Consider the following 25,618-nt stretch of genomic DNA (forward strand, 5'->3'; position numbering starts at 1 on the left):
AATACCTATCGATAAATTGGTAATTTTGACAGCACTGATGGCCAGTCACATCATCCACTACAGGTACATAAAGGAAGTGATTAAAAACAGCAGTATTTTCCTTTCAAAATGTGTTAATCAGATTGTTTTTGTTCATGTGAAGTATTTGTAGGAGCTGTTGTAACTGACAATAGAGGTGAATTTCAGTCCAGTGATTGTATATATGCTATTTTAAGGGCTTATTCATTCTGCCAGAAATAACACTCTGCTGTAAATCTATGCAAAAATGCTGAGCACTATCAAGAAAATAATTTGCAGCTGCTCTCAAACCCCACATTCTCTGATACCTGACTTATTTAGATAGGGAGGTTGTTCATCGTCATTCAGTATCTAAATTAGTTTTTCACTTCTCTCCTTCTCTCTCGGGGTGTAGTGGCTTTCCACGGACTGCAGCTGAAGATCAAGAGGGAGCTGCACAGCCCGTGTTCAGAGCTGAGCTCCAACTGTAGTCAGGAGCGGCCCTTCAAACTCCAGTATGGAGAGAAGTGCCCGTACAACGTCAGGTGGGCACCGCATGACACCGACATATACCTCCAAAAGACTTTGAATATTCCTCTAAAGGATGAATCTGTGACGGTTTTAAACTGACCACAAAAAATTGCAGTTGTATTCATTTTTTATTGTTCAGCTCGACATAACATTATTTTATTTATCTGAAAATTACATTTCAGAAAATCTCTTATTTTACGTCCGTGTGTAACCAAAGCACCGTTAGACAAGTGAAATCATTTTAAGTGTTTTATTTTTCTAACTTCAAATGAGCTTGAGCTGATTTTTAATCCATGACATTCAGTATATTCGCATGCTCGTACATTGACCTTGCATACAGCGACAAACTCTTTCATAAGTGATGAATCATATGTGTGATTCATCACTTATGCTCACCTGGTGACAAAAAAAATGCAAAGTCCAACATTTGGCAGCGTTTGCTTTGCATCAAAATCTCCACAGTGTACGCCAAGAGGCAGTGTGACGTTCCTTAATATATCCATTGAAACAAGTCTGAGCACATATTTGATTTAATAAATGACAAAGTGGAAGAACGAAATTGTGGCAAACAAGAGTTTTATAATAACACAGAGAATGTAGGAATTCTTTTTTACCAAACTCCCTTCAAAAATGTTCAAATGTAACATCAGAAAAAGCGCGAAAGCAACAATCCAGTTTGATTTAACTTTATAGAAATAAGTCTCAATCAGTGTTTTGTTTGGCAGTTTGTGAACTCAGAGACATGTTTCTCTGCATGGCGCTCTGAAGTACTGTAAAGTTAAGTCATATGAAATTAAATAACAAAAGAGCCACTATAATTTAAAATCACCCTTTTTTTCATTTCATTTCTTGAGCACTACTGTATCTCTTTTCATTGGTAGAATCTGACACACAACCATGTGGATAAAGCCTTATTCCAGCACATATAAGATACAACACAAAGTATACGATGAATTCTGTGATTCAAAAATGCTCCATCATCATAAAAGCTCATGTCTCCAGAGAGAATCAAACCACAGGCAGTACCAGGAGCGTATTTGACTCTTGTCGTTTTGTGTTTGCCACAGTGCCTATGAGCAGAAGCAGCCCGCAGGAATGAAGCCCTCCAGCCCAGTGACGCCCCCCTGTAGCACCCCTGTGTCCCCCCTTCATCATGCCTCACCCACGGCTGCCCCGACGCCCAAACCAGACAGGACCTACGCCCACATACCGGCCTCACAGCCGCTCCCTGACAACGCCTACTCTATGGACCACAGGTACTGCCGCCCCGCAGCTTTTTATATTTACATCATATTTACATCTGGAGCTCAGATCAGATTATAACAAGATGTAGATCAGAGATTTAGTTACAGCAGAATCTCATTGGTCGATTAGATGTTAAATGGGAGGAGCCTGCAGACTGCAACTAATGTTATTTGACGGCTAAATCTCAATATACTGGAAGACAAATACTCATACAGAATATTTAAAAGCTTTTACCAGATCAACCAAAGATCCATGTTTTCCTGTTTCTGTTGAATAATTTTAGAGGTTTGAAGAGTAAAAAAAATCAGTAATTCTTAAGAAAATAATTTAGATAGGGATAAAAACAAAAAAGTAAAAAGGTATATTTTGGTCTAGCATGAAAACTAGAAGTAGTTTCCGCTTTTCCTGCCTTGTTAAAGATACAGTTGCTATTTTTAATGAAAATAACTATTTGTCATATTTGCTAAAAGACTGTCACTATATTCTTACAGAAGTACATGAGACACATGCCGTAAAACTTCAGTTAAGCGCCCAGTCCCTTATACTAGCCTGGTGTGGCTATACATATTTGCCAGGTGCCGTAAACCTTGAGTGCCGTAACTCACTCTCTCTCTGATGGGCTGTCTGTCGGAGCTAGATCAAACTAATGATTCATAATTAACATATTATGTGCAGCTTATATTCATATTGATTTAATTAAAGAATGTGTTTGTCTTTTCCATCTTTGCTGAGCAACAGTTAAGGCCTGTCCCTAATATAGGCCTGTTGATTTCAGTGATCTAAACAAATAATAGCCTGGGCTACTAATTGAAGTTTCTTGAAAGAAATCATGTTCCTCCTCTTCCTACTGCTTCTAACTGACCGCAGCTTACCAAAAACAACCAATCCGAGCCGAGAAGTATCTAACGCAGTTGTCAAATCATGTCCGTCACTGCTCGTGAACTGATCAAATATGAATAAAGATTCTGTTACTGCATTGCCTTTTTCTCACCTCAGATGTTTTCAGCAACATATTTTAGTGACTGTTTAGCTGTAAAATGAGACAGTTTGCCCTGGCATATGGGCGATGTTTTGTTTTGGCTCGACTGTTTCCAACACTGGGTCACAAACGTTCTCATATTACAGCTAAACAGTACACTAAAATATGTGTCTGAAAACATTTGAGGTGAGACATAGTCTATGCAGTTAACGGAAATGTGATTAATCTTCAATCAGCACTGCCTCGTTTGACAGTTTGACAGCAGTTTACGAGCAGCGATTGACATGATTGACAGCTGCTTTAGAGACTCCTCAGCTCTGATTGGTTGTTTTCATTCATGGGCCATAAGGCCATTATAAGCAGTATGAGTAGGCAGAGGAGCATGATAATCTGTCTCATGCACTTCTGTGTGGATACAGTGACAGTTTCAGCAAATATGACAAAAAGTTGATTTTATAAAAGTTACCAACCACAACTTTAATCATCGCATGAGCCTTCAGATATATTGTGTGACACCTCTGCAGGTCCTGACCCTCAGGTTGGACACCACTGTTGCTTTTTTGTTTAGATTTTCAATTTACAAGACTTCTAATTAAAATCTAGCCATTCATTTTATATACTTTAGGTCCTCAGTTCTGCTCCTCTTGCTCACTTCGCTCAATCTGTTACATTTCTAATCTCATTTGAGCGCGGAAGATCATTTCCGACCTTTGGGAACACTGAATGCGACAAAATTAATTAAGCTTTTTGGAGCTTAAAACTGGGACATAATCAATTAGTCAATCGACACAAAATAATCAGCAACTACTGTGATAATCGCCTACATGGTAAGTCTTTTTTCAAGCAAACAGTGTCACACAGTTGGAGTTGCAGCGATTTATATTGTGGGAATTTTCTGTTAATGTGATAGTAAAGTGAATATTTTGGGGTTTTGGACAAATAACAGGCAATTTGAAAATGTCAGGGAGCAGTCTGTGATGTTTTATAGACCAAAAGATTCATTGATTAATGAAGGAAACTAGTTACAGCCGTGCTTTCAATCACCTCTCATCGTCTTCGAGCTTTTACTTTTGTTTTCTTGAAGTCAGTTGTTCTAACTTGGTCGTCTTTGTCATCACTCTCGTCTGTAAACAAAATGAAGTTCATGGCTCTTTGTGTCTTGCTGATAATGAATCCACTGGTTTTCTCTTCCTCCTCAGATTTCGACGTCAGCTCTCAGAGCCGTGCCACTCGTTCCCCTCCCCGCCGACGATGGCTCGGGACGGCCGGCCCATCTACCACAGGCAGATGTCGGAGCCCAACATCCCCTTCCCTCCTCAAGGCTTCAAGCAGGAGTATGCTGACCCCCTGTTCGAACACCCGGCCATGATGGGCGCGCCGCTACCCCACGCATACCCCGCCACCATGATGATCAAACAGGAGCCGCGGGACTTCACCTACGACTCAGGTGAGAGTTGTTATTTGTTTTTAAAAAAGCACTTGAACTTGGTAAGTGAAGGAGCCGTGAAGAGAGAGCAGCTTGATCTTTCTGCTGGAGCGTTATCATCTCAGGAATGGGAGAAGACATGAGAGGAGGGGGTGGCGTTTATTGAGTTTGCCCATTATTAGGGCAGGGGATCTGGTTGGGCCGGGTGTCTGTGCCGGTCGCCATTTCCTGTGGTGCTTTAATAGAAAAGAGGAAGAGGGGGGTGGGGTGGGGGGCTATGCCTGGTCACAATCCAAAATCCGCCCTCCCACGCTTGTCCGCTCCCTTTAGTTAGAGAGTAAAGGGACCTAATCATCAGCCCACGGCCTCTGTGGAGCCCGAGGCTACATCAGGACATGAATGAACATACGCCGGACTGCCGGGTTCATTCACAAGGCGGACAGAGAGGACCCAGGAGAGGCCGAGCTGGAGGAGAGTCTGTGTGACCAGTCAGGGAGAAAAGCAGCCTCCTCCCATGGCGATGAGAAAAACACTCTGGGCCTCTTTAAGGTCTCGTTTACGTTAGACTGCAGCAGCTCTGCAGCTTCTGTCACCAAGAAACTGGTTGTAGGTGCTTTTGTCACTTTATAATGGAAAGTTCACTTTGCTATAGATGTGTTTCACAACCGTGTGGCTTCATAAACTCTGTAGCTACCATGTCGTAGCCCATTAGCAGGAGCATGTCTCAATAACAGGGCTGCAACTAACAGTCATTTTTATTATTGAATCATATGTTATTTAATTTTTTTATCAATTATTTTGTTAAAACGGGCAACAAAATTTCCTGCAGTCCAATGTGATGTCTCCAATTTGTTTGTTTTGTCCAATCAGCAGTCAAAAATCAAAATATATTATATTTATAATAAGAAACAGAGAATATCTCACATTTAGGGGCTCAAGCCAGCAAATTGTTCATTACATGTTTGCTTGATAATGGCTTAGACAGTTATTCAGTGATAAACATGATAACTTTCTGACAACACTAATTTGATTCAACACTAGTCAGGATGTTAAATGTACATTTCACTGACTTACAGAGTGCAAAAGTGAATTAAAGTTCAGTTCTTTCTTAACTGTCATCATAAGCAACCAGCAGTTCAAAATGTGAATGTTAGAGTTCACTGTAGAGATTATATATATATGTATTTAGTGTTTTGTCCATTACTGTACCGTACTGTACGTCCAAGATGGAGCATCTGAGTGAATTTATTAGCAGTCACAGTGGAGCATGTTGACTGGAGCAGGCCTGTTGGAAAGGATGGGAGGGGAGCTGGTAATTTCATTAGCAGCAATTTCCTCCACAAGCCCATTACTTTGATGAAGTTCAGAGAAATGTTTATGGGCCCAAATGAAGGGCCTCAGTCTGTTTATTGAACATTCACTTTGTAACCTGTTTGGCTGTTTTTTTTTTATCACAAGCCACGGCCGTGATGTCTGTGTTGTGGGAGGTTCTGACATCCACAGTATAAATGGAGGAGGCAGTTTGAACAGTGTTGTAAAGTGAACTGGTGAATACAGCTGTCTGTGCAAAAGTTTAAGTAATTTTTAAATAATTACATGATGAAATGTGTGGTTTTAGGGGGGAAATCTTTCAAGGAAGATGATGTTTTGGATGAAAAGCAGTACAGTAGAGGAGAATCCAGGAGAAAGTTTGTTCTCTTGTTAAATCCATGATGTTGATGAAGAAAAGAAATAATAAACAGAAACAGTTTGTTAAAGGAGTCAGAGCTTTGCACTTCAAAAGTTAAGACAATCATCGATATTAGAAAAGCTCTACCAATATTTTTATTTCACCCTGAAGACCCTGAAAATGCAGCGTCAAGTATATTATATTAGTTTTCTCTATAACAATGAATATTAGTTAAAAAAGTCCCAATCAAATGGAAGTTACAGCGTCTTTGCCGTCTGTACTGTGATGTATTTCCCAGTGAAATTGAGTATTTGAGCGGTGTACAGTTAGAAGAGAGATTTAAATCAAATCCTTCACATTTGATTGGACCGCTAAATAGTGGGCGGGGTTAGAGTTTAGCGTGATACAGAGCTACAGCGGAGTCCACTGCTGAGCAGACTACTGGCTTTACACACACCTCCCTCACCGTTAGATCAGGAGGAAGACGAGGGAGAGGTGAATGAGTTAGACCTCTGCCACATTGTGTTGGAAATAAAAACAACCCCACTAGGGGTGTAACGAGGGGTGTAATGATTCATTGATTTGGTGATAAGTGACCTAATATCATCGATGCAGAGTTAAAACATCAATACCTATCGTCAAGATATCGCCTTTATTTTGAAATTCCCATAGCACATCTGTGAAACCTCGTTCATAATATTTGTATATATTGTATATATTTATATGTCGCCACATATCGGTCCCAGCCCCCTGTGCTAAATCTAGTCAAAATCGTATCCTGGCAGACTTTGTGATATCAGCAAATATTGTATCGTCGTCCAAAGAATTGATAAAATATGGTATAATTTAGAAACTTATGATTTACACCCTGACAGATATCCAAACTCACATCACTTCCTATCACTCTCCATATTTCTCTGTTAGCTAACAGAAAAGTGCAGTTTTATATGACTGGTGAGGCTAGCTGGTTGCTCAAAGTGTCATATTGGGTTGGAAGAACTTTTGTAAACACCCCCGGAATGCAGGATGAGTCATCAAACATTTGAAACTGTTCTTCCAGAAAAAGAAGAGACAGGGATTTTCGTTTAAAAACACTCTTTTTTAGCATATTTGGCATATAAATGATAAGTTACAACTGGGAAAATGTATTTTTCATTTCAGTGGGACTTTAAATGTTCCTAAATCTTGATTGGTGTAAAATACGTGATGTCACTTTTTTTTGAGTGGAGCCCCGCCCACTTCAAACCTGTGAGAAGAGCTCAGAGAAAAATAGAAAGTAGAAATATTTCATGGGAAACAACCAAAACCAGTGAAACTCAGCTTACAGCCCGTAGGCCAAATGTGGCCCGCCATAGGGTGCCAGGTGGCCCTGGGCATTTTGTAATTCACAATGGAAATGAAATAATTAACACTGAGAATTTTTTTGTACTTTGAATGTAAATAAGGTGCCAAAGTGCTTTTAAAAGAACGCATCTAAATAGAGCTTGTTTATTAAAAAAAAAAGAGCCAGGGAGGGTCCCCTGGGCCCCCAACAGAGGTCCTCAAATCCTAGAAACACCCCTGCGTACACCTGACCCGTGTGAGGCTGCTGCGACAGGCTGTGAAATTTGATTCATCTGTTATACAGGCCTGGTGTCAGTCCTTGTGCCAAGTTAATTTAGGTAATAAGTTAATAAGTCAGTTAATTTAAAAATAAAGAAAAAAGCTTTCAGATGTTTAATGTTGATTCATTTTATCTGATTCATGAACTGAACCCTGGCTTTCTGGCATTTTGCAAAAGTTGTCCTCAGGCAAATCAAGCTACATATCCCTGACCTAAACTGTTTTAACTTAAGCAGAAAGTATCCTGCTCATACAGGATCTAAACACTTACCAACCTGATTGAGAAGTTCTCAGGGACTTTCAATCAAACACAACAGCTAATGTGCTGCAGTGACACAGTATCCAGTGTCAAAGTCACCTTCAGGTCTTTGATCTGAAAAGTGTGTTAAAGCTTCATGTTGACCTCCACACATTACGAAGAAACTTACATCATGTCAGCCTGTGTTTTCACACAAGCGCCGTGTTTTTATTCAGTAGTAAATCTTCCTGTGAGTGGAGACGACGCTGGGAGCGAGTATTAGCAGGGTGATATAGTGAGCTCGCCTGTGGCTGGGAGCCATTGCTGGGGGGCATATTCTTTAATCAGAGCCAGTGGTGCATTGAGTGAACAGGCTTTGACTGCTCTCAGATAACTGAGATAGTGTTCTTAATGCTGCCTTCGGGCCCTTTAACACCCACTCTCCCCTTCTTGCCCGGCTTTCAGCAGAAGTGCCTAGCTGCCATTCTGTCTACTTACGGCAAGACGGCTATCTGGCTCACACTAACAGGACTGAAGGTACCAGCGATGATACAAGTGAATGTTGTGATGGTGCACTTTGGATTTGAGCCGACTTGCGTCAAAAGCTCCTGTTATATAATCTTGTTTTGCAGGTTGTATGTTTGACAAAGTGGCGAGGCATTTCTACGATGACACCTGCGTGGTGCCTGAAAAGGTTGAAGGTGAGTCCTCCCCGAGTGCACCTTTTAACATACGACACTGAAACTTGCTCCTTGTGTAGCTGTGTTGAGACAGCACATAGTAAAGGTGCGTCATGTGTCCTGCAGGTGACATCAAGCAGGAGTCAGGCCTGTACCGCGAGGGCCCGTCGTACCAGCGCAGAGGCTCGCTGCAGCTCTGGCAGTTCTTGGTCGCTCTGCTGGACGACCCGTCCAACTCCCACTTTATCGCCTGGACCGGCCGTGGCATGGAGTTCAAACTCATCGAGCCAGAGGAGGTGAGACAGAGAAACACTGCTACTTACAATTAAATCTTTTTGTATTGAATGTTTATAGAATTAAAGATTTGATTTTAAGAGCCTTTATTTACACTTTACAAACAGGGAACAGTATATAATCATAATAATAAAGTTTATTTATACAGCACCTTTCATACAAGAAATGCATCACATAGACAGAATGAACATAAAACAAGCAATTCAATATAAAAGGACATTTAAATGTAATTAAAAACAAACAATAAGATGAAAATAGAGTCTGTAGGAGGCATCACAGCTCCATATTAGCTAAACTTATGAAAACAAAAACATAAATCATAAAATCAAGCAAAACACAACATTTTAAAATAATCGTTATAGCTTTGGGGCGTCACTGACAAAGGCTGCAACCCCGATCTTCTTCTTCTTGTTTCTGGGAACCTCCAATAAACCAGCAGCAGATGATCGCACTGTTCTCGAAGGCTAAAAGTTAACAAGGGAGTTAGCAACGTAGCTCAGTCCCAGCCCACGTAGGGCTTTGTGTACAAGGAGGAGGAGCTTAAAATCAGTTAACAATCAACAAGCAAAACATTTGTGTCAATTAAAAGCTCATCTTTTGTATATGTAAACTACTCTCTCCACACAGCCATAGGAGCACCCCACACATTGCTTATTTATGTCACAAGCAAATGTTTGAATCTGTCAGTGTTTCAGTTTATCACCTTTAACAATTTGTCACTTGTCAGAAAATCGCCCACAGTGTTGATAATTGAAGAAAAATGCCAAATGTCAGCTGCGTCCAGCTTCTTAAAATTAATTTGTTGCTTTTCTCATTTTTATATCTGTCTGAACTGAATGTTTTTAGGTTTTGACTTGGACTCTGGGAAGTCATGGCGGCCATTTTCACTGTTTTCTGATATTTTATGAACTAAAATTTGAATTGATTAAATGTATTAATAATCAGCAGATTAACTGATAATGAATGTAACATTTCTGTGTGTTATATTCATATATTTGCCAGTATGTGAGAGAAAAGAAGTGTGTGATACACCCAGGCAGGATTAGACGATGTCAAAGGTCAACATTTGAAGTGAAATGAAAAATGTTCTCTGCTCTTTAAGTGGTAAAATCATGCCTGGATCTGCTGTGATAGTATTTTGTTATTTTTCTTCTATTTTATTTCTCTACCACATCTATCCAGCTGACCCTTAGGGCCAGCGCCTGCTAAATATTTCACAGGACCCAATCCTAAAAATATAACCTATGTTGACGGTTGGGCCTTTTGAAATGGAAACAGAGGCTGCGTCTGTGTGCCCACATCACACACAGTGGGGCTCAGTCACTGTTGGGAGGATGGAGGAGGATACAGGGTGCAGGCGGGGGGTTGGGGGTGTAGAGCGGAGGAGATAGAGGGGTACCTGGCAGCGGTCCACGCAGCCCGACAGTGTGCAGAGACACGGGCCAGCTGCAGCTAACAGGGGGGCCCATTCATGCCATCAGGTGACCAAACGCACTCGATTTGGGACGCTGCAGACAAACGTTAGCTAGCGGCTTCTGGCTTTTCAGCGGGCAGGTGTAGCGTGTCGGCAAGGACAGACTGCACTGATGTTTTTGGTGTTAGGAAAACAGAGAGATGAACAACAGGAGGAAGGGAAGAGAGGAAAAGTGAGAGCAGACTCTGCGGAGGAGAAGCTGAGGAGAGCACTGTGGGTTTGGACTGCGTGGCCGGGTGGTGGGTGGTCTGGTAGACAGGTGCTGTAACATCTGCTGCCTCCTCCGCTGGGTGTGTGACAAGCTCCTAATGAACACATCCCTGGTCAGGTCTGCTCAGGCTGGACGCACTCTAATTACTGTTATTAGGAAAATATGGATTAATAAGTTTGTTTAACATTTCAGCTGCTGCCGCCGTGTTGTCAGGAAATCAGGTCGGCCGCGCGTGTTTGTGTTTGATGCATCTGCATTTTGGCATCCTGCTTCTCTGCTTCTGTTTACCCACTGTCTTTGTGTTGTTTATCTGTGTGGTACAAAGGTGGCACGTCGGTGGGGGATACAGAAGAATCGACCGGCGATGAATTACGACAAGCTCAGCCGATCGCTGCGCTACTACTACGAGAAGGGAATCATGCAAAAGGTAAAAGAAAGACAACATAAGACAGAGAATATAAACCAAAGATTAAAAGTAAAGAGGGGAAATATTAAAAGAGATTCAAATCTCTGTTCAGCTTTATTTAAATCATGAAAAATCACCGTTTTAAGATGAAAAGTTTGGAGCTCATGCGCATGTTAATGGCCTGATTGATACCACCTGTGTGAAAAGAGGAGCATGTGCACCTCCCCTCCCTGAGGTAGCTCATATAAGGAGGTGGAGCAGCTCAGAAACGGTAAACCTGATGAAGCTCAAGACAATGAAACTTTGCTCCTGCACACTTTAGTGTTAAAAAAGTCATATACTGTGTTCTGGACATCATGGATGATTGGGGAGATTTGTTGTTCCATGTTAGAGCACAAGAAATCAACATATATCACAGTTTTAAAGTAACAGCAAATGATAAAATCCCTCCGTCAGATGTCAATCAAACTGCAGCTTTAAAATGTCACTGCCAGTTAAACTTCACAAAGAGACTTACAGAGTTACTTTCCTTTTGTTTTCGGAGGTGTTCCTGGAGCTGTTTCACCACAGTCCACAATTAGTCTTGATTTTTTCCAGCTGTGAGCAGCTCCTTCGTTTCCTTTGTTCCATGCATTGTGGCTGAATCACACTTTCAGGCAACCAAATAAGGATTTTCTAATCCTTATTTAGTGCGAGTACACTTGAAACTCAAACTCTGCTCACAGTTGGTATGTAACATGGATTTGGGACACGATGATCTCACTGATGGAGTTAAACCTGAGTGTGTAGAGCTTACATGTGTCAGCTGGTAATCAGGTAAACTTCAATGAAGTTTCTTGAAGAAGGAACTCTGTCCACTGCGACTGTGTTTGACTCTGAGCCAGGTGTAAGCGATCTGCAGCTCTGGACCCACATGCAGCTCTTCAGCCCTTCTCCAGTGGCTCTCTGTGGCTTTGACAAAAAATGATATGGAAATGAATGTTGTTTTAAACATTTTAATTTTCATTTATCATTGTTGTAGCCCTAAAGTGATCCTAACATTTTCCAACTGTATAAATGTGTAGACTATACACTGAATTAAAAAACATATTTTAACATCTCATCAACTATGTGCGTCACATGTTTACAGCCTGGCGCCTTTTCCTAAAATTTGCCCAAAATCAGAAGCGATGGCTCGTCTTGAGTCCCCTTAGTGAGGCTAGCTGTTGATTCTAAATCCAAAAAGAGAAAATGTCTCAGAGGCAAATAGAGAATTTCATAGTGAGTGGACAAAATTGTTTGCTTTCACCAATAAGGTTGCTGACACCTGCTCTAAGCTGAGGTGTAGTGCTACCAGAACACACCAGAATGATTTATTTTCCTCCAAGTTACAAAAGAGAATATTTGCAGTTCATGTAAAGCTGTTGAAATTCATACACATTTTTTAAGTGCTTTAAGACCCAATCATGACTCAAACGAATGTCATGCAAAAGAGCCAACAAAAACAAATTTCAGATTAGTCATATTGACATTTAAAGTGTGTTAACTGATTCACAGCGTCACCTCATGTGTTAAGTAACATGAGAAAACGTACATTTTTGGAACAGCTGAAAAGGTAAAAGTTTAAAATGATGTAACATTAGTTAAACAACAATAAAACCAAGCCCACACCCGCCTTGGGCTAGCTAACAGGTCAGCTTCTACGAATGCTAGATAGCTAATTATCACTGATTATGATAGCGTCGGCCTGGTTCCAGGAAAAATGGTTCTAAAATTACTGGGGATGCTCCAGTAGCTACAGTGCAGGCCTTCAACAGCAATGAAAAATTATGTAGGAGTTACGGGTCAAGTGCACAGTCCCCAGTGACCTGATTACTCAGGAACACAGTGTAACAAGTTGTAAACAGGATTAAATTAATAGTGTTGTTGCATTACAGCAGCAGTTTGCTTTATGAGTCAGAATCGCACCTGTCCACTAAAACTCCCAGAGGAATCACTGCCAGATATCACCACCGACTTCCATGAAAGCACAAAACAGGATCTAATAAAAAAATTCTCAACATGTTGAAACTCTTCATAAAATTCTGTCTAACATTAGATTGTGTCAATGAGAGTTAAATACTGTAGACATGTATAAAGGCCAATTTCCACCAGATGCGTGTTGGTTGCGTCTGCGCTCCGGCACGGCAGCGGAGCCGATAGGATTCCATTCTAGTCAATGCGTGTGTTTCCACCAGCTGCGGCTGTGCTGCGTTCCGGCTCCGTCTCAGCTCCGGCACTCCGGAGCCCTCCGCAACAGATACGCAGGACTTCTATTTTTGCCGGACGCTGGAGCACAACGCAGCAATTCAGCACAGAGCAGATCGTGCGGGGCAGGAAGTCGTGCACAGAAACACAATAAAACATCCGGTTAATTTTCAAAATAAAGTACATAGTGTTCATGGCGGATCATATTTCCCTGCACTACACCTTAAAAACTACATAATGGGCAGAGGCAGGCCTGAAGTCAACAGGTCAGAGGTTTTCAGACGTCATTTCACCCCGTGAACACCATGGGCGAGGAGATATTAATCATGGCAGTGCACCAAGATGTCTTCCGGCAGAGCTGCACCGCACCGCGCAGCAAACGCAGCTGGTGGGTATTGACGGACGGCGGAGCACGCAGCAGATAACCAGCGCTGCCGTTCTGCAACGGACACGCATCCAGTGGAAATCACTGGCCACTGTAGGGTTACATAACCTTTGAAGCAAACTATAGTTAAATTGTGAGCGTGCATGCATGTGCACGTCGTACACTGTAAACCCCAGTGCGCTCAGTCAACTTAAATTTTTTTGGGAACAGCTTGCACTCGAAACTTTTAGTTTAGTTCCAACACAATAACATCAAAGTTTTGAGTTCACCAAACCCAAAATAAATGTGTCACATGACCCTCGTCTGACAGGAATTTTATGTCAGTTTTACTTTTTATTGTTGTTTGAGCATTAAATTCTGTGTCATATAAACAAAAAAACATTGAGTGCACATTTCACAACATTTTTTTTTTTTTCTCGAGTGCCAGAATAAGGCAAAGAGATGAGTTCTGAACCAGGAAGTGCTCTTTATTTCATCTCACTAACTGTACAACTTAACTCATGTTGCAAAATGTCCTTTACCACGACATTAACTGTAACTCAATAGAACCATTGTGAAACACAATGTCTCATGGCATGCTGGGAAACTCCGCCCATTTCACCCCAACACACTACAATATGTTAAGTCCACAGTGATAGTGTTTTTTTATTGGCCTTAAACTAATTAGGTGAAATCAGCTTTTGTAAATTTTTGTCACATTAACTCAAAAATTGTTGAATTAACATAAAAAAAATATGTCAAACTCACAAGGGAGGGATGAGTCTTTGTGTCAAGTGAACTTGAAGTTTTTGTCATTTTGACAGTCCGGGGCATTTGTGTAGACTTTACAATAAAATTTGGGGTTTACAGTGTACACTCAAAAAAATAAGCCACTGGTTCACCGTCAAAAAATGAAGGGAACAATTTGCGTGCATCTTCTTAAGTAGTTCCAACTCTGGAATCAGTGAGTCAGTCCTGTGAGACTTTTATAATCTGACAAACTCAGTTAATTTAGTACAACCAACATGCTCTGCTTTGACCTTTTAAGTTGAACCAACCTAATATTTATCCAAAAGTTGTGGTGATACTAAGTGGTCAAATTATTTTGTTTAAGATATTTTAACTTGTTCAATTTAATAACATCCTACTCAAAAATGTCAGAAGTGTTTGTTTTTTATTTTGACCAACTTGTAACAAGTTGTTAACTGACTAAAACCTGTTACTGAAACAAAGTTAATCTTTTTATGCTGAAAAACTTCTTTCTTTTAAATGTTATCTACTGACCTCATGAATCATTTTAGGTGCTCTCTGACACGTCTGACTGTACAAGACAATCATGTGACCATAACCACTATGCTTTATTCACCAAATGTTTTCTGTCTTTGCTGAGACAAACTTGACTTGAAGGTGTTTTTGTAGAGTCACTCTGAAGTTCACGAGGGTTGTGCATGAACTTTAAGAGGTGGAAGAGACCTGAGAAAATGTGTTTTTAAAAATGTGATTAATGAAATAGATCATTTATCACCGTGTGTTGACACATGGATATTTAATGTTTTTACCCACTAGCTGTATTTGTGAGCCAATATTTTAAAAAGATGATTTTTATTTACAGTCATTTATATTTTTTATTTATTTCTTTTTTGTTTCCACTAAGAATATTTTATGTGAAAAGTTTAAAAAAAAAAAAAAAAAAAAAGCATGATGATCATGTTCTGTAGTCTTGGTATCTGTGGTGATTTATCAGCCAGGTTTTCATTTAAAGGACTCCTTGTCTCTGTGTTTGCATTCTCAAAGTTACAAAACACCAAACCTAATTTATTTCTCCCCCTCGTCTGCTCCATCCAGGTGGCCGGCGAGAGATACGTCTACAAGTTTGTGTGCGACCCCGAGGCCTTGTTCTCCATGGCGTTTCCCGACAATCAGCGGCCGGTGCTGAAGACGGACATGGAGCGGCAGATCAACGAGGAGGACACAGTGCCGCTGTCGCACTTTGATGAAAACATGGCCTACGTACAGGAGGGGCCCTACTGTCCGCCGCACCCCTACAACGAGGGCTACGTTTATTAACGTCAGCCACACACACACCTCCACTCTCCCCTCCCCCCCTGCCTCCTCCGTCCATACACCTGAGACTGTCATGTCCTCTAATTCACAGTCGCTCCGGGAGTAAGACTGAACACACACATGCAGCGGAGCTTCCCTTCTCTCTCTCACAGAAACACACACATCCTCTTTTTTTTCTGACGTTGAAGCCGCACAGCAGGATGGAGAGTGCACTTTATGGACAGGAAGCGCGGTGATAACCTGCCAGGGGCTGGCTATGTGGTTGGCTTTGTTTATGTTTGTACATTAATGTGGAAATCATTCTGTTTATTTTTAATCCTATGATTTTGAGCATGTGGCGCCCTGCAGAGACAGGACTCACCGGCCAACTCGTGGTCACACAAGGACCGAATCCTCCTGCGAAAGAAACTCGTCTCCACACAAATCGAAGGATGATCACTTCTGCTCGACTAGTTTGTCCTCAAACAGCCATCCTGTACCTTCATGCTCATTTAAAGTGGCAGCGTATTGTAACGATGCTTTTATGGTGAAGTGACATGATTATAGACTTGAAACAGTAATGTGATAATAAGAGACATTTAGCTACCATCAGTGAGAACTGCCTCGCCGCCAGTTTGATCACAACGCCTGTCGTCTGTCGATGCCCCTCGTCCAATCAAACTGTAGATCTCATCATGTAGGTGTTTTTGCTGTAATGACACAAAACCCTGGATAATTAACTCAGCAACCTCGTGGGTTAGTAAAGTAAAGACACAAAGATGCACCTCGAATTGTACTGAAGAAAATACGGCCTGTGTTTAGGATAATCAATAAAGCTTCAGGCCGCTGTAAAATAACTCATCCACTGTAAACAGACATTTTTCTTTATATTCTGAAACTCATCAGAGCAGCAGTCGTCCGTTTGTCATTTTCAATGAATAACAGGTGAAAGTGTATGTACAGTTAAAGTGGACACAGCAACCAGTCAGTCAACACATTTAGGATTTTATTTTCAAACCCAAATAAAGTAAGATTTTATTGGCTTAATCGTTAAAAAAAATGACAAAATAAAAGTCCAAAACTTCCCTGATTTCCTTTCTGTTTTGTTCCAGGTGAACGTGAGGTGTACATTCTGCTTTGCCATCGATAGGGTTGCTTTTTTTTTGTTTTAAAAAAAGTATAAGAAATATTTAGAGTTTTATAATGTGATGAAAAAACATTCATGTTATAACACAAATAATGTTCCATTGTATAATCAGGTAAATGCACATTTTGTTGCTGCTTCAAATTGTAAGTGTATTTTCTAGTTTAAAGAAAAAAAAAGAAGTGCGGCAGTCACCGTCTGCTATTCTGGATTTTTTTTCTTCTATTTGGTTTGTTGTTTTTTGTTTTTCTTTTGTTTTTTTCAATTTGAGCATTAAAAAAATCTGGTCTGAGTTTTGTTTCTCAGTGTTCACGTGTGTGGGATGGGACCGGCAATAGCAAAACTTCTGTAATAAAATAGCTCTGAAAATCAAGTTATTGCCAACTTTCAGATTTTGTTTCATAATTACTCATCACAAAAGTTTTGTTGCTAAAAACGGTGGCATTTCTTCTCAGTTCCAAGTCTGAGGCAATTTTACACTCAAACTTTCAGGTTTCCCACTGTTTTACCAACCTAGAAAAGTCACCGAGTTCGACAGTCTTGTTTTCCAGGCCCCGGACGAGTTATTAAAATTAGTAAAATTTTTGAAAGTTGGGATAAGTAAAATGCTTGAAACTCTTGGAAACATCATGGAATAATCAAAATACTTAAAAGTTTTTTAAAAGTAATGGAATTAGTAAAATACTTGAAGGTTTTGGAAAAGTCTTGGAATAAGAACAGTTTTTGAAAGTTTAAAGTTTTGGAAATGTCATGGAAATAGTAAAATACTTTAAAGTTTCAGAAAATTTGTGGAATTTGTAAAAAAAATTTAAAAGCTGTGGAAAAGTCATGGAATTAGGAAAATTATTTTAAGTTTTTGAAAAGCTATGGGATTGGTAAAATACTTAAAACGTTGGAAAATTTGTGGAATTCGTAAAACATTTTTGAAAGTTTTGGAAAAGTCATGGAATTAGTAAAATCCTTAAAGGTTTTGGAAACATCATGGGTTAGTAAAATTCTTGTAAGTTTTGGAAAAGTCATGGAATTAGTGAAAACCTTAAATGTTTTTGAAACATCAAGGGATTAGTAAAATACTTAAAAGTTTTGGAAATGTCATGGAATTAGTAAAGTCCTTGAAAGTCTTGGAAAAGTCATGCAATTTAGTTGTGTATAATGAAATTAATTAGGGATGCACCGATTCATCAGCCGCACATCGGTATCAGCCGGAATTCACCTTGTTGACTACCATCGGCCTCTCGGCTGATGAGACTCCATTCACTGACGGCAGCAGCCGATGTTTTTCAGTTGTGTCACATCAATTGTTCACGGGCTAAAAAGCAGGGCTTGAGACTAACAGCATCTCGTCTTCCCTGTGACAATAGAAAATATGTTTGGGGCGAACAAATCTTACCCGTGACACCGTCGGGACAAAAGGACACAGTAAACTCACTATCGACATCAGGGGATGCTCCCTGTTTCCATGACAATGCTACGCTGTGAGCAGTAAATAAAACTAACTGCTGATGGAGGTTGCGTTAAATTACAATATGATGCCTTCAAGCTCTATCGAGTAAAAATGAGTGTTGGGTGAAGATAAATTAAAATGTCATGAAATGTAATCTTGTAAAATGTAGATTTTGGTGAGAAATAAATACAGTTGTACGAACTCACAGTGATATAAAATAGATATTATAAAGCAGTTTTTGTTTTTGAAATATTTTTATTACGAAAGGAAGTATTTTAAAGGTTCTTTCCTAAATTTGTAAGATTAATCATGTGCTCATTCAGAGAGTGTGATGAAGAGCTGAATGTCTTTAAAACAGTTTTACGGTGATTTTTTTTTTTCCTCCATCACAAAAGACACAATTAATAAAAAAGAACAAAATAACCAACAACAACATAAAAATCATTGGTATCAGCCTACAATTTTACAGTCGGCGCATCCCTTGAATTAACTGTTACAGCACTGTTCCGTGGAAAACCTTTCACATAATGCAACATAACGAGACTAATATATTTTCCGTAACTCATATGTTGCTTTAATATGCGCCATTTTCACGTTTCTTCATTGTCTTCTATCTATCCCTCCATATATGCAGCTACATGTAGCTGGAATTATGTTTGAATGGAGTTTGAATCTGATGTGTTTGAATAACGCTGTGCAACTGGGGCAAGAAAAATAATGTTGTGACAGTGTGATTTAACATGTAGGGTCATGAATCTCACAGTTTCCAGACCTTTGCCGCATGAATACTTTTTAACTGGACCATATTTTTGAGATTGAGTAATTAACATGGACAGTGTAGGACATTTGTCACTTGGAGCGTCACTGGCCCTTTGGTTTGGTTTTAGCTGCTCTGAATGTTGAGCGTGGTAGTTACGAAGATTTTCGAAGCTTCTTTTTTTTCTTTTTAAAACAAATTAAGCAACACGCTGATCGATCTGTCAGCTGTCACTCCCCCACTCTGCTGCTCCACATGTGCCTATAATTACATATAATTATATAATTAACATTTGGAGTACTATAGTGTACTATACAGTTCTGTTTGTTTTATACATTGTGAATGATCGTGGAAATTTTATTATGGGTCCTTGAAAGTCATGGAAACGTTTTAAATTTTTTGTCCATGAAAATATGCGGGAACAATGAACTTTATCACTTCTCTGTGGGCTGAAAAGAGTTTCAGGTCATAAATTTACATACTGTAAGTGAAAAAACGCCAAACAAATGTGTGTCTGTGTGTGAGAAGACTAATAGATTATGGACTCTTGTCAATTTCCAGGTTGGAGAGAAAACTCCCAACCACAAAGCATTTAACCAAAGTGACACCTGAGGAAAAATCAATGGCTAATTTAAGACACCACTTTTTCATGTAGGTGAATTGTCTCTGCTCTCACAAGACTGGCAGTAATGAAAAAAACCCACAACAGTAACACTCCCTTAAAGTTATTATTTCCTTCTGCAAAGTGTCACTATTGCTAAAAAATCAATGACTAATTTAAGGAAGCATTGTTTAATTGGTTCCACTGATGGGAAAAATGAAAACGGATGTGTAAGTAATGAAAAAACACGACTTGCCTTAATTTGTCAGAGCAGGTTACGAGCCAACCCCATTACAGTCCCCACTCTTAGATTTTTTTATTGATTGTGTGTAGAGCAGGGAATTGCCCTTAACTTAAAACACCTGATTGCTTCCCTGAGGATATTTAACAACATCTAATCCGACATGTACAAACCAGAAAACAGCAGTAAAGCCTTTAATATGATGAATGACACTTCTAATTTGGATTTTCCCCCATAATCTGAAATAATAACCTCTGTGAGAAAATACTGTGCAAACATTATATTATGAAAAGACTACAATAAACAACATCATCTAGGTTTAATTCTATCAGTGCACAGGTATTACAGGTCCTTAAAAAGTCTTACATTGAGTGTTACAACAAGGCTTTAATAGTAATAAAATGGTCTTAAATTTAAGTTTGTGAGGTCCTAACTACTACAAACATTTTATCTAATTTTGTTAATCAATTTTTAGATTTATTTTTGTGAAAATACTGAAGTCTTTCCATGCAAAAGTCCACATTTCTAATGTTACAATTGGTTTTAAAAAGCATTAAACTTAACTGTTTGATACCTGTAGACACCCTGGTGCAGTTTGACCAAGGAGGCTCTGATACTGTAACTCTTAACATCATTTCTAATATTAAAGACAGTCGCTCAGTTGAAGCTTCTATTTGAGGAAACTGGTCCTTTTCTCTGTATTTTTGAGGAGTAATTTAGGGGATTTTGAAGGGTTTACTGCCCACAACTGAAACTTAAATGTGGCAGATATTTTCCAGGGTGTTTATAGTATATAATATTTAAAATTTAAATACTAAATATATAATATTTAAAATTTAAATGCTTTTTGGCCAATAACAGTGATCATTTTCCAACCAGAAGTATATCACTGGCTTTGATACAGTGCTTAGATCGTCCCAAAAATGTGATTTAAGTTTTTCATGCACTGGTGAGTTTAAGAATTTGGGCTCCTTTGCTACCGTAACATGTCGTCTTTCAGACTAGTGGAAAGAAAACGTCCAAAAAACACATTGAGGTGTTTATTTAGTTCAGATTTCTGTGCTAGAGTTGTGCATATTTAATAAAAAATAATGCCTCATTTGCATATTTTTACATTCAATTTTCTGGAAACTTCTAATACAAAAAATACATGTCTTAATGTTAGTAATCAACTGGGGAAGTTTCACGCTGACATCTAGAAGTTAAACATTTTTACCCTATTCACCTGAAGTGTTTTAGTTTTGGTCTAAAAATAATAGCTACACATCTTTTTAGATCATTGTCTATGAAAACCTTCATCAAGAGTGTTCAACACCACCAACAAACATCTTTCGTTTGCTGGATATGTGACATGTTGCACAGGCTGTCACCTGTGCACACCTGTGAAATGGGTGGGGCAGTTTATTTAAGCTCAGTGTTAGAAATATTGGTGTTGAACACTCTTGACCAAGGTCCAGCTGGACCGAAACGTTAATAATAAATTGTGACGCTGAGCAGGAGCAGTGTGTGTCTGCTTAAAGACTCAAGTGATATTTTCCAGCACACCTGCATCTGAGACAGTTGGATGTGTGATACCTTTCAAACTAAGGCCATTAGTAAAAATGAGTTTTCTCTCATACTGAGCCAGCAATCTTCACTGCAGCAGCTCCTACACTCACCAAACTTCACAGTTTTATTCCTGTCTATGTTCTCAAGGTTTTCACACAGGGGTTTGGTCATACATCTTTTTTTGTGGCTGTTGACAGTATCTTCTGATTTAATACATGATAAAAGAGAGATCCCAAATTCCTTCTGGAAGAACTTTTGACTTTTAATATGTCAGTGAAATGAAACAAGAATTTTGAACCTGGCTTCATCCAATGTTCAGATTTTTGTTTAGCATGGAGTATTTTACATTACTTTAACTCACTCATCTGAATTTGTAAGAGGAAGGTGGGGGAGGTATAATATGTTGAGGCCATGAAGGGATTACTGAACTGGGCCTTCACCTGCACACACTCACCCAACCAGGGAAAGACTTTAAGAGACCACTGAGAGATGAGGAGGAACTGCTGAGAGACACAAAACAACTACAAAATTGGGCAAAGCAACTAAAAGAAGACAGAAAACAACTACATGGAGAACAAAAATGACCATAAAGAAACATAGAAAGATGCGTGTGTTTTGCTTGTTTGTAGCAGAGGTGGTGGGGCCCTCTGCCTGTCTGTGCCCAGGGCCCCACTGTCTCACAATCCACCCATGGTCAAAGGGGACCTCATTGTGTCTAAAGTCCTGGTTCATGGCCGTGCGCTCAGCCTCTGAGGCTGCATGTGGTTTGACTTTTGCTGTTCAAATGAACTTCACGGTTACAGACCGGACACAAATGACTGCGGTTTATTCAAACTCACATCATTGAAATCTCATGCAAACGTCTCGGTGCTTTAAATATGTGGTGAGTTTTTCATGTCAGCGGTGAATGTCTGATGAGAGTGTTTTCCACCTGTGTGTCTGTTCGAGGAGAGGAGAGTCTTAAGGTCACTCGCAGGATTACTTGTCTTACACCTCTGAAGGTGTTGTGTCACTGAGGCTGAAAATCACCATGCAAATCCTGTTATCTGGCCCCAGTTCAGGGAATCAGGGCCTCAGCTATCAACATATTCACCATTTATGGACATATGCTTTACATCCTGTGCCACCAGCCAAATCCTCCCCTCCTCCGCTGCACTACCAGCTAATATTCTGTGTATCTGAACTGCGAATTGTGGTCCTCCCCCACTGTAACAAACAGATGGCCGCTCGATCTTGAGTCATCACAAAGCCATTACAAGAGTGACTTGTCCTCAGCCGGGCCGCCTTGATTCGTGCCCGATGGCTCACGCCAGTGTTTGCTCAGGCTCTTAAGTCATCCTCAGGCTTCGTGACACGCTGTGTTTGCTCAGGTTAAATGGCTTGTGTTGCCCCTGGAGTCCCCTGATTGGCTGTGACACTGCAGTGTTTGACGAGTGAAATGACACCAAGCAGGCCCCCGCCGCGGCAAATGTGTTTGGCTGTTTGAAACAAGTTGGCTTTTAATACAGTGTGTTTACACACCAAAAAGCCCTAAGTGTGTTTCTATCTGTGTTGCCAGGGTCTATCAGTGGCCAGACCAGTGAGCATAAATCATTCAGGGGTAATTCAGAGGAACAACAGAGGCTCTAAAAGGAAAAAGCAAGGAAATTATAAAGCCTCTATAATGGAGGCCCCTATTACAGCTGCTGGTCCACTTTAAGACTGCCTTATAAATGCTTTTATTATCCAGGAGGCTCTTTTCTGGCCAGCCAACCAGCACTAAGGCTACATCTGTCCAAAATCACTTAGTGAACTCTATTTTACTCCTGAACACTATCCTGAGCCGTAATCACAAACTTCACAAAACATCCCCATTTTCTGCAGAAGTCACAATTCCCAAATTCAGGTCAACATTTTTGTTTTTCATTTCTTTTTGTGTTAGTTACAGAAAACACAACGGGCCTCATTAAGGAAACAATATACAAAAAAAAATTTCAACTTTTTTATTTGTATCCACAGTTTGTTTTGACTTTGTTAGTACAAATTGATTTCTGGGATTCAACAGATTTATTCAACTCTTAAAATGTCTAAATAAAGGAAAAAATGTACGTGTGGTCAAGAGGACTCAAAACATCTCGTCAAACTGTCAAACACAAGGAAACCAGCCCCGTCTCCCAGAAATGACATGTTTTTTCTACTAATTTGAAACAGTAAATACTCTTTGAGGAAAACACAATGCTAAGCGCCAACCCTCCAGGCTGAAAATGAAGTAAATGAAGAAGTGCCAAAAACTGCAGTTCATTGAATGGCCACTTGGGGCTGGCTCTAAAACAAGAATCAGTCCCCATAGAACTCCATGTTAAAATGCCAAACTTTACAGCAGAAATAAACATGTTTACAGCCTGGTACAAAAAATGTTTGTTTGTTTTTTTTCAGCTAATTTTAACTGTACGCAGGAGCAGATTTTTTATAAGACACCCATTTATATTTTAGCAAGGCCCAAAGTTAGTGAATCAATGAATGAACTTCCGCTGGTATGTCTTCAGCGTCACACATCCCAGGAGGATCTCAATGCTGATTGGCTATCACGGCGCAAATTGGTCGTTCAGATTTTCCTCTTGCGAATAAGAGTATAATGCGAAGTCGTGCTACTCAGATAATTTGTGCTGCTTAATTCACCTATTTCACATAATTCGTGTCACGCCCATTGCATCGAAAGAATTTGTGTCTAATAAATATGAGTTATTCAAGTAACACACATGGTCCTGGAGGGTGAGTGACCTGACATGGTGCGTTCATAAATTCAGTCTGATGCTCTACACTAAAATGAGAGCCCTGCTGGTTGAAGAAACAGAGCGTTATATTTCTACATGGATTAACCAACGGTTAAGTTAATCACAGATTCAGTCTGCTCAGCGTTCTGCTGCTCCGTCTCCACAGACCGAGTCCCGAGAGTGCGCTCTGTCACTCTTGGAGTGTGGTGCTCTGGATAACCAAACAGTACATTCAGACAGTGCTCCGCATTTACAAACCGTCCAGTTTGTGCCAGTGTGCGCCAAAAGAACTTGCTAGCGCTAGCTAATGTTTGTGGAGAATTGTTTTCCCTCCAGCTAAGTCCCGCCCACCAAAACACGTCATACTGTTTGCTAACAGTTAAAGGGTCTATAGATGAGTGACTATTGCTTGCTGAGGCTGTATTCGTGCTGAACAAGGGCAGTGCCTGACGCGACGGACACAGAAACCGAGCTTGCTAGCTAATGTTAGCAAGCTTGCTGATAAATACAGTGAAATATGATGTTTTTGGTACATTTTCCATTTTCTTACATTACATGCCCGTCTCCAGACTCGCTGCCAATCAGTTAGCATCTCTCATGTCAGATTGTTTGTGGTTTTTCATGGTCAGTATCATTGACTGGTAAGATGAGGCAACAATCAGTTTCCTCCACACTGGTTGAAGCTGCGATTTCGTAGGTCAAGGTTGAACTACAGACAATGCAAATTTGCTATGTCACTGGAAGCATATGTCGTATGTTTTATGCACTCCTCTGCTCGCACTGAATTGAGGAGGACGGGAGTGAATATTAGCCACTGTTAATTTGCTCATGTGTGACTGAGCCCTTAAGAATGTTTGGTGCATGTGGAGTTGATTTTTTTTCTCTTAACAGAAAATTTAGAGAAAATATAAGAGAAATTTAAGGGAATGTTGCTGCATGAGGCCTGGTGTACTGTAGGACACACACACACACACACACACACACACACACACACACACACACACACACAGGGGTCATAATTGTGTTGAGCAGTCGTCACTGCAGCGTGTGGATCAAAGGTCCTGGAGAAGCTGCTGACTGCTGCGTCGTCCTGGTCTAATTTAGCTGCTGTGTTTTTTATTTAGGAGGTTTGAGGCAACACCACTGGTTCCCCACTCATTACACTTCTTACACTCTTGTTGATCATCTTCCTGCTCCACAGCAGATGAAACACAAAAGCCAAACTCCTCCGCCCCCCAACACAAAAGCCTGTGACAGTAATAAATAGCCTCCGTGATCCAGGTTTAGAAAGCTGTGAAATTGGATATTGAGATGCTCTCCGGAGCTGCGGGTCGGGAGTAGTTTCAGACTAGACTGTGGGAATCGTCTAATCCGATCACCGGGAATGTAAGACGGGCTAATCGCCCGACGGGCCCAGTCTCTCGTGCCCATGGGGCTCTGGCGGTGGGGAATTGATGCCGTACTCGTTTTGAATGGGGATTTATCAAGTCTTTAGTTTCACAGACACTCGTAAAAACACTTTTATGTCTTTCGCTTGTCACAATGTTGGTAAATTACATGAGCAATGACATGTTACTGTGTAATGCAGTATGTCCAGAGCATGAACTACACTGCAATGGAGCAATATATAGGCAGTTTCTTTGTTCTTCTTTAATACCATTTTATTCAATTAAATCATGACAGTTTGGACATTTACACACATTTTAAACTTCATTTAATAAAAACAATGTTACAGAAAACAAATA

General features: G+C 40.2%; 1 protein-coding gene across 6 annotated transcripts in view; it reads left to right on the forward strand.

Annotated features, from left to right (window-relative positions):
• Positions 1-16,818, forward strand: part of etv1 (ETS variant transcription factor 1) — a 30,278-nt gene extending 13,460 nt beyond the window's left edge. For 5 of the 6 annotated variants that reach the window (XM_033641507.2, XM_078171378.1, XM_078171379.1 and 2 more), the window contains 8 exons: positions 413-542; positions 1,596-1,784; positions 3,952-4,199; positions 8,153-8,224; positions 8,320-8,388; positions 8,494-8,663; positions 10,672-10,773; positions 15,188-16,818. In XM_033641507.2, the coding sequence (XP_033497398.1) occupies positions 413-542; positions 1,596-1,784; positions 3,952-4,199; positions 8,153-8,224; positions 8,320-8,388; positions 8,494-8,663; positions 10,672-10,773; positions 15,188-15,409 (1,202 nt within the window). In that variant the 3' untranslated portion in view covers positions 15,410-16,818. The remainder of the gene's footprint in view (positions 1-412; positions 543-1,595; positions 1,785-3,951; positions 4,200-8,152; positions 8,225-8,319; positions 8,389-8,493; positions 8,664-10,671; positions 10,774-15,187) is intronic. The other variant, XM_033641508.2, reaches the window with a different exon arrangement.
• The last annotated feature ends 8,800 nt before the right edge of the window (positions 16,819-25,618 follow it).

This window comes from Epinephelus lanceolatus, chromosome 10 (genome assembly GCF_041903045.1).
Source record: "Epinephelus lanceolatus isolate andai-2023 chromosome 10, ASM4190304v1, whole genome shotgun sequence".
Classification (NCBI taxonomy): Eukaryota; Metazoa; Chordata; class Actinopteri; order Perciformes; family Serranidae; genus Epinephelus; species Epinephelus lanceolatus.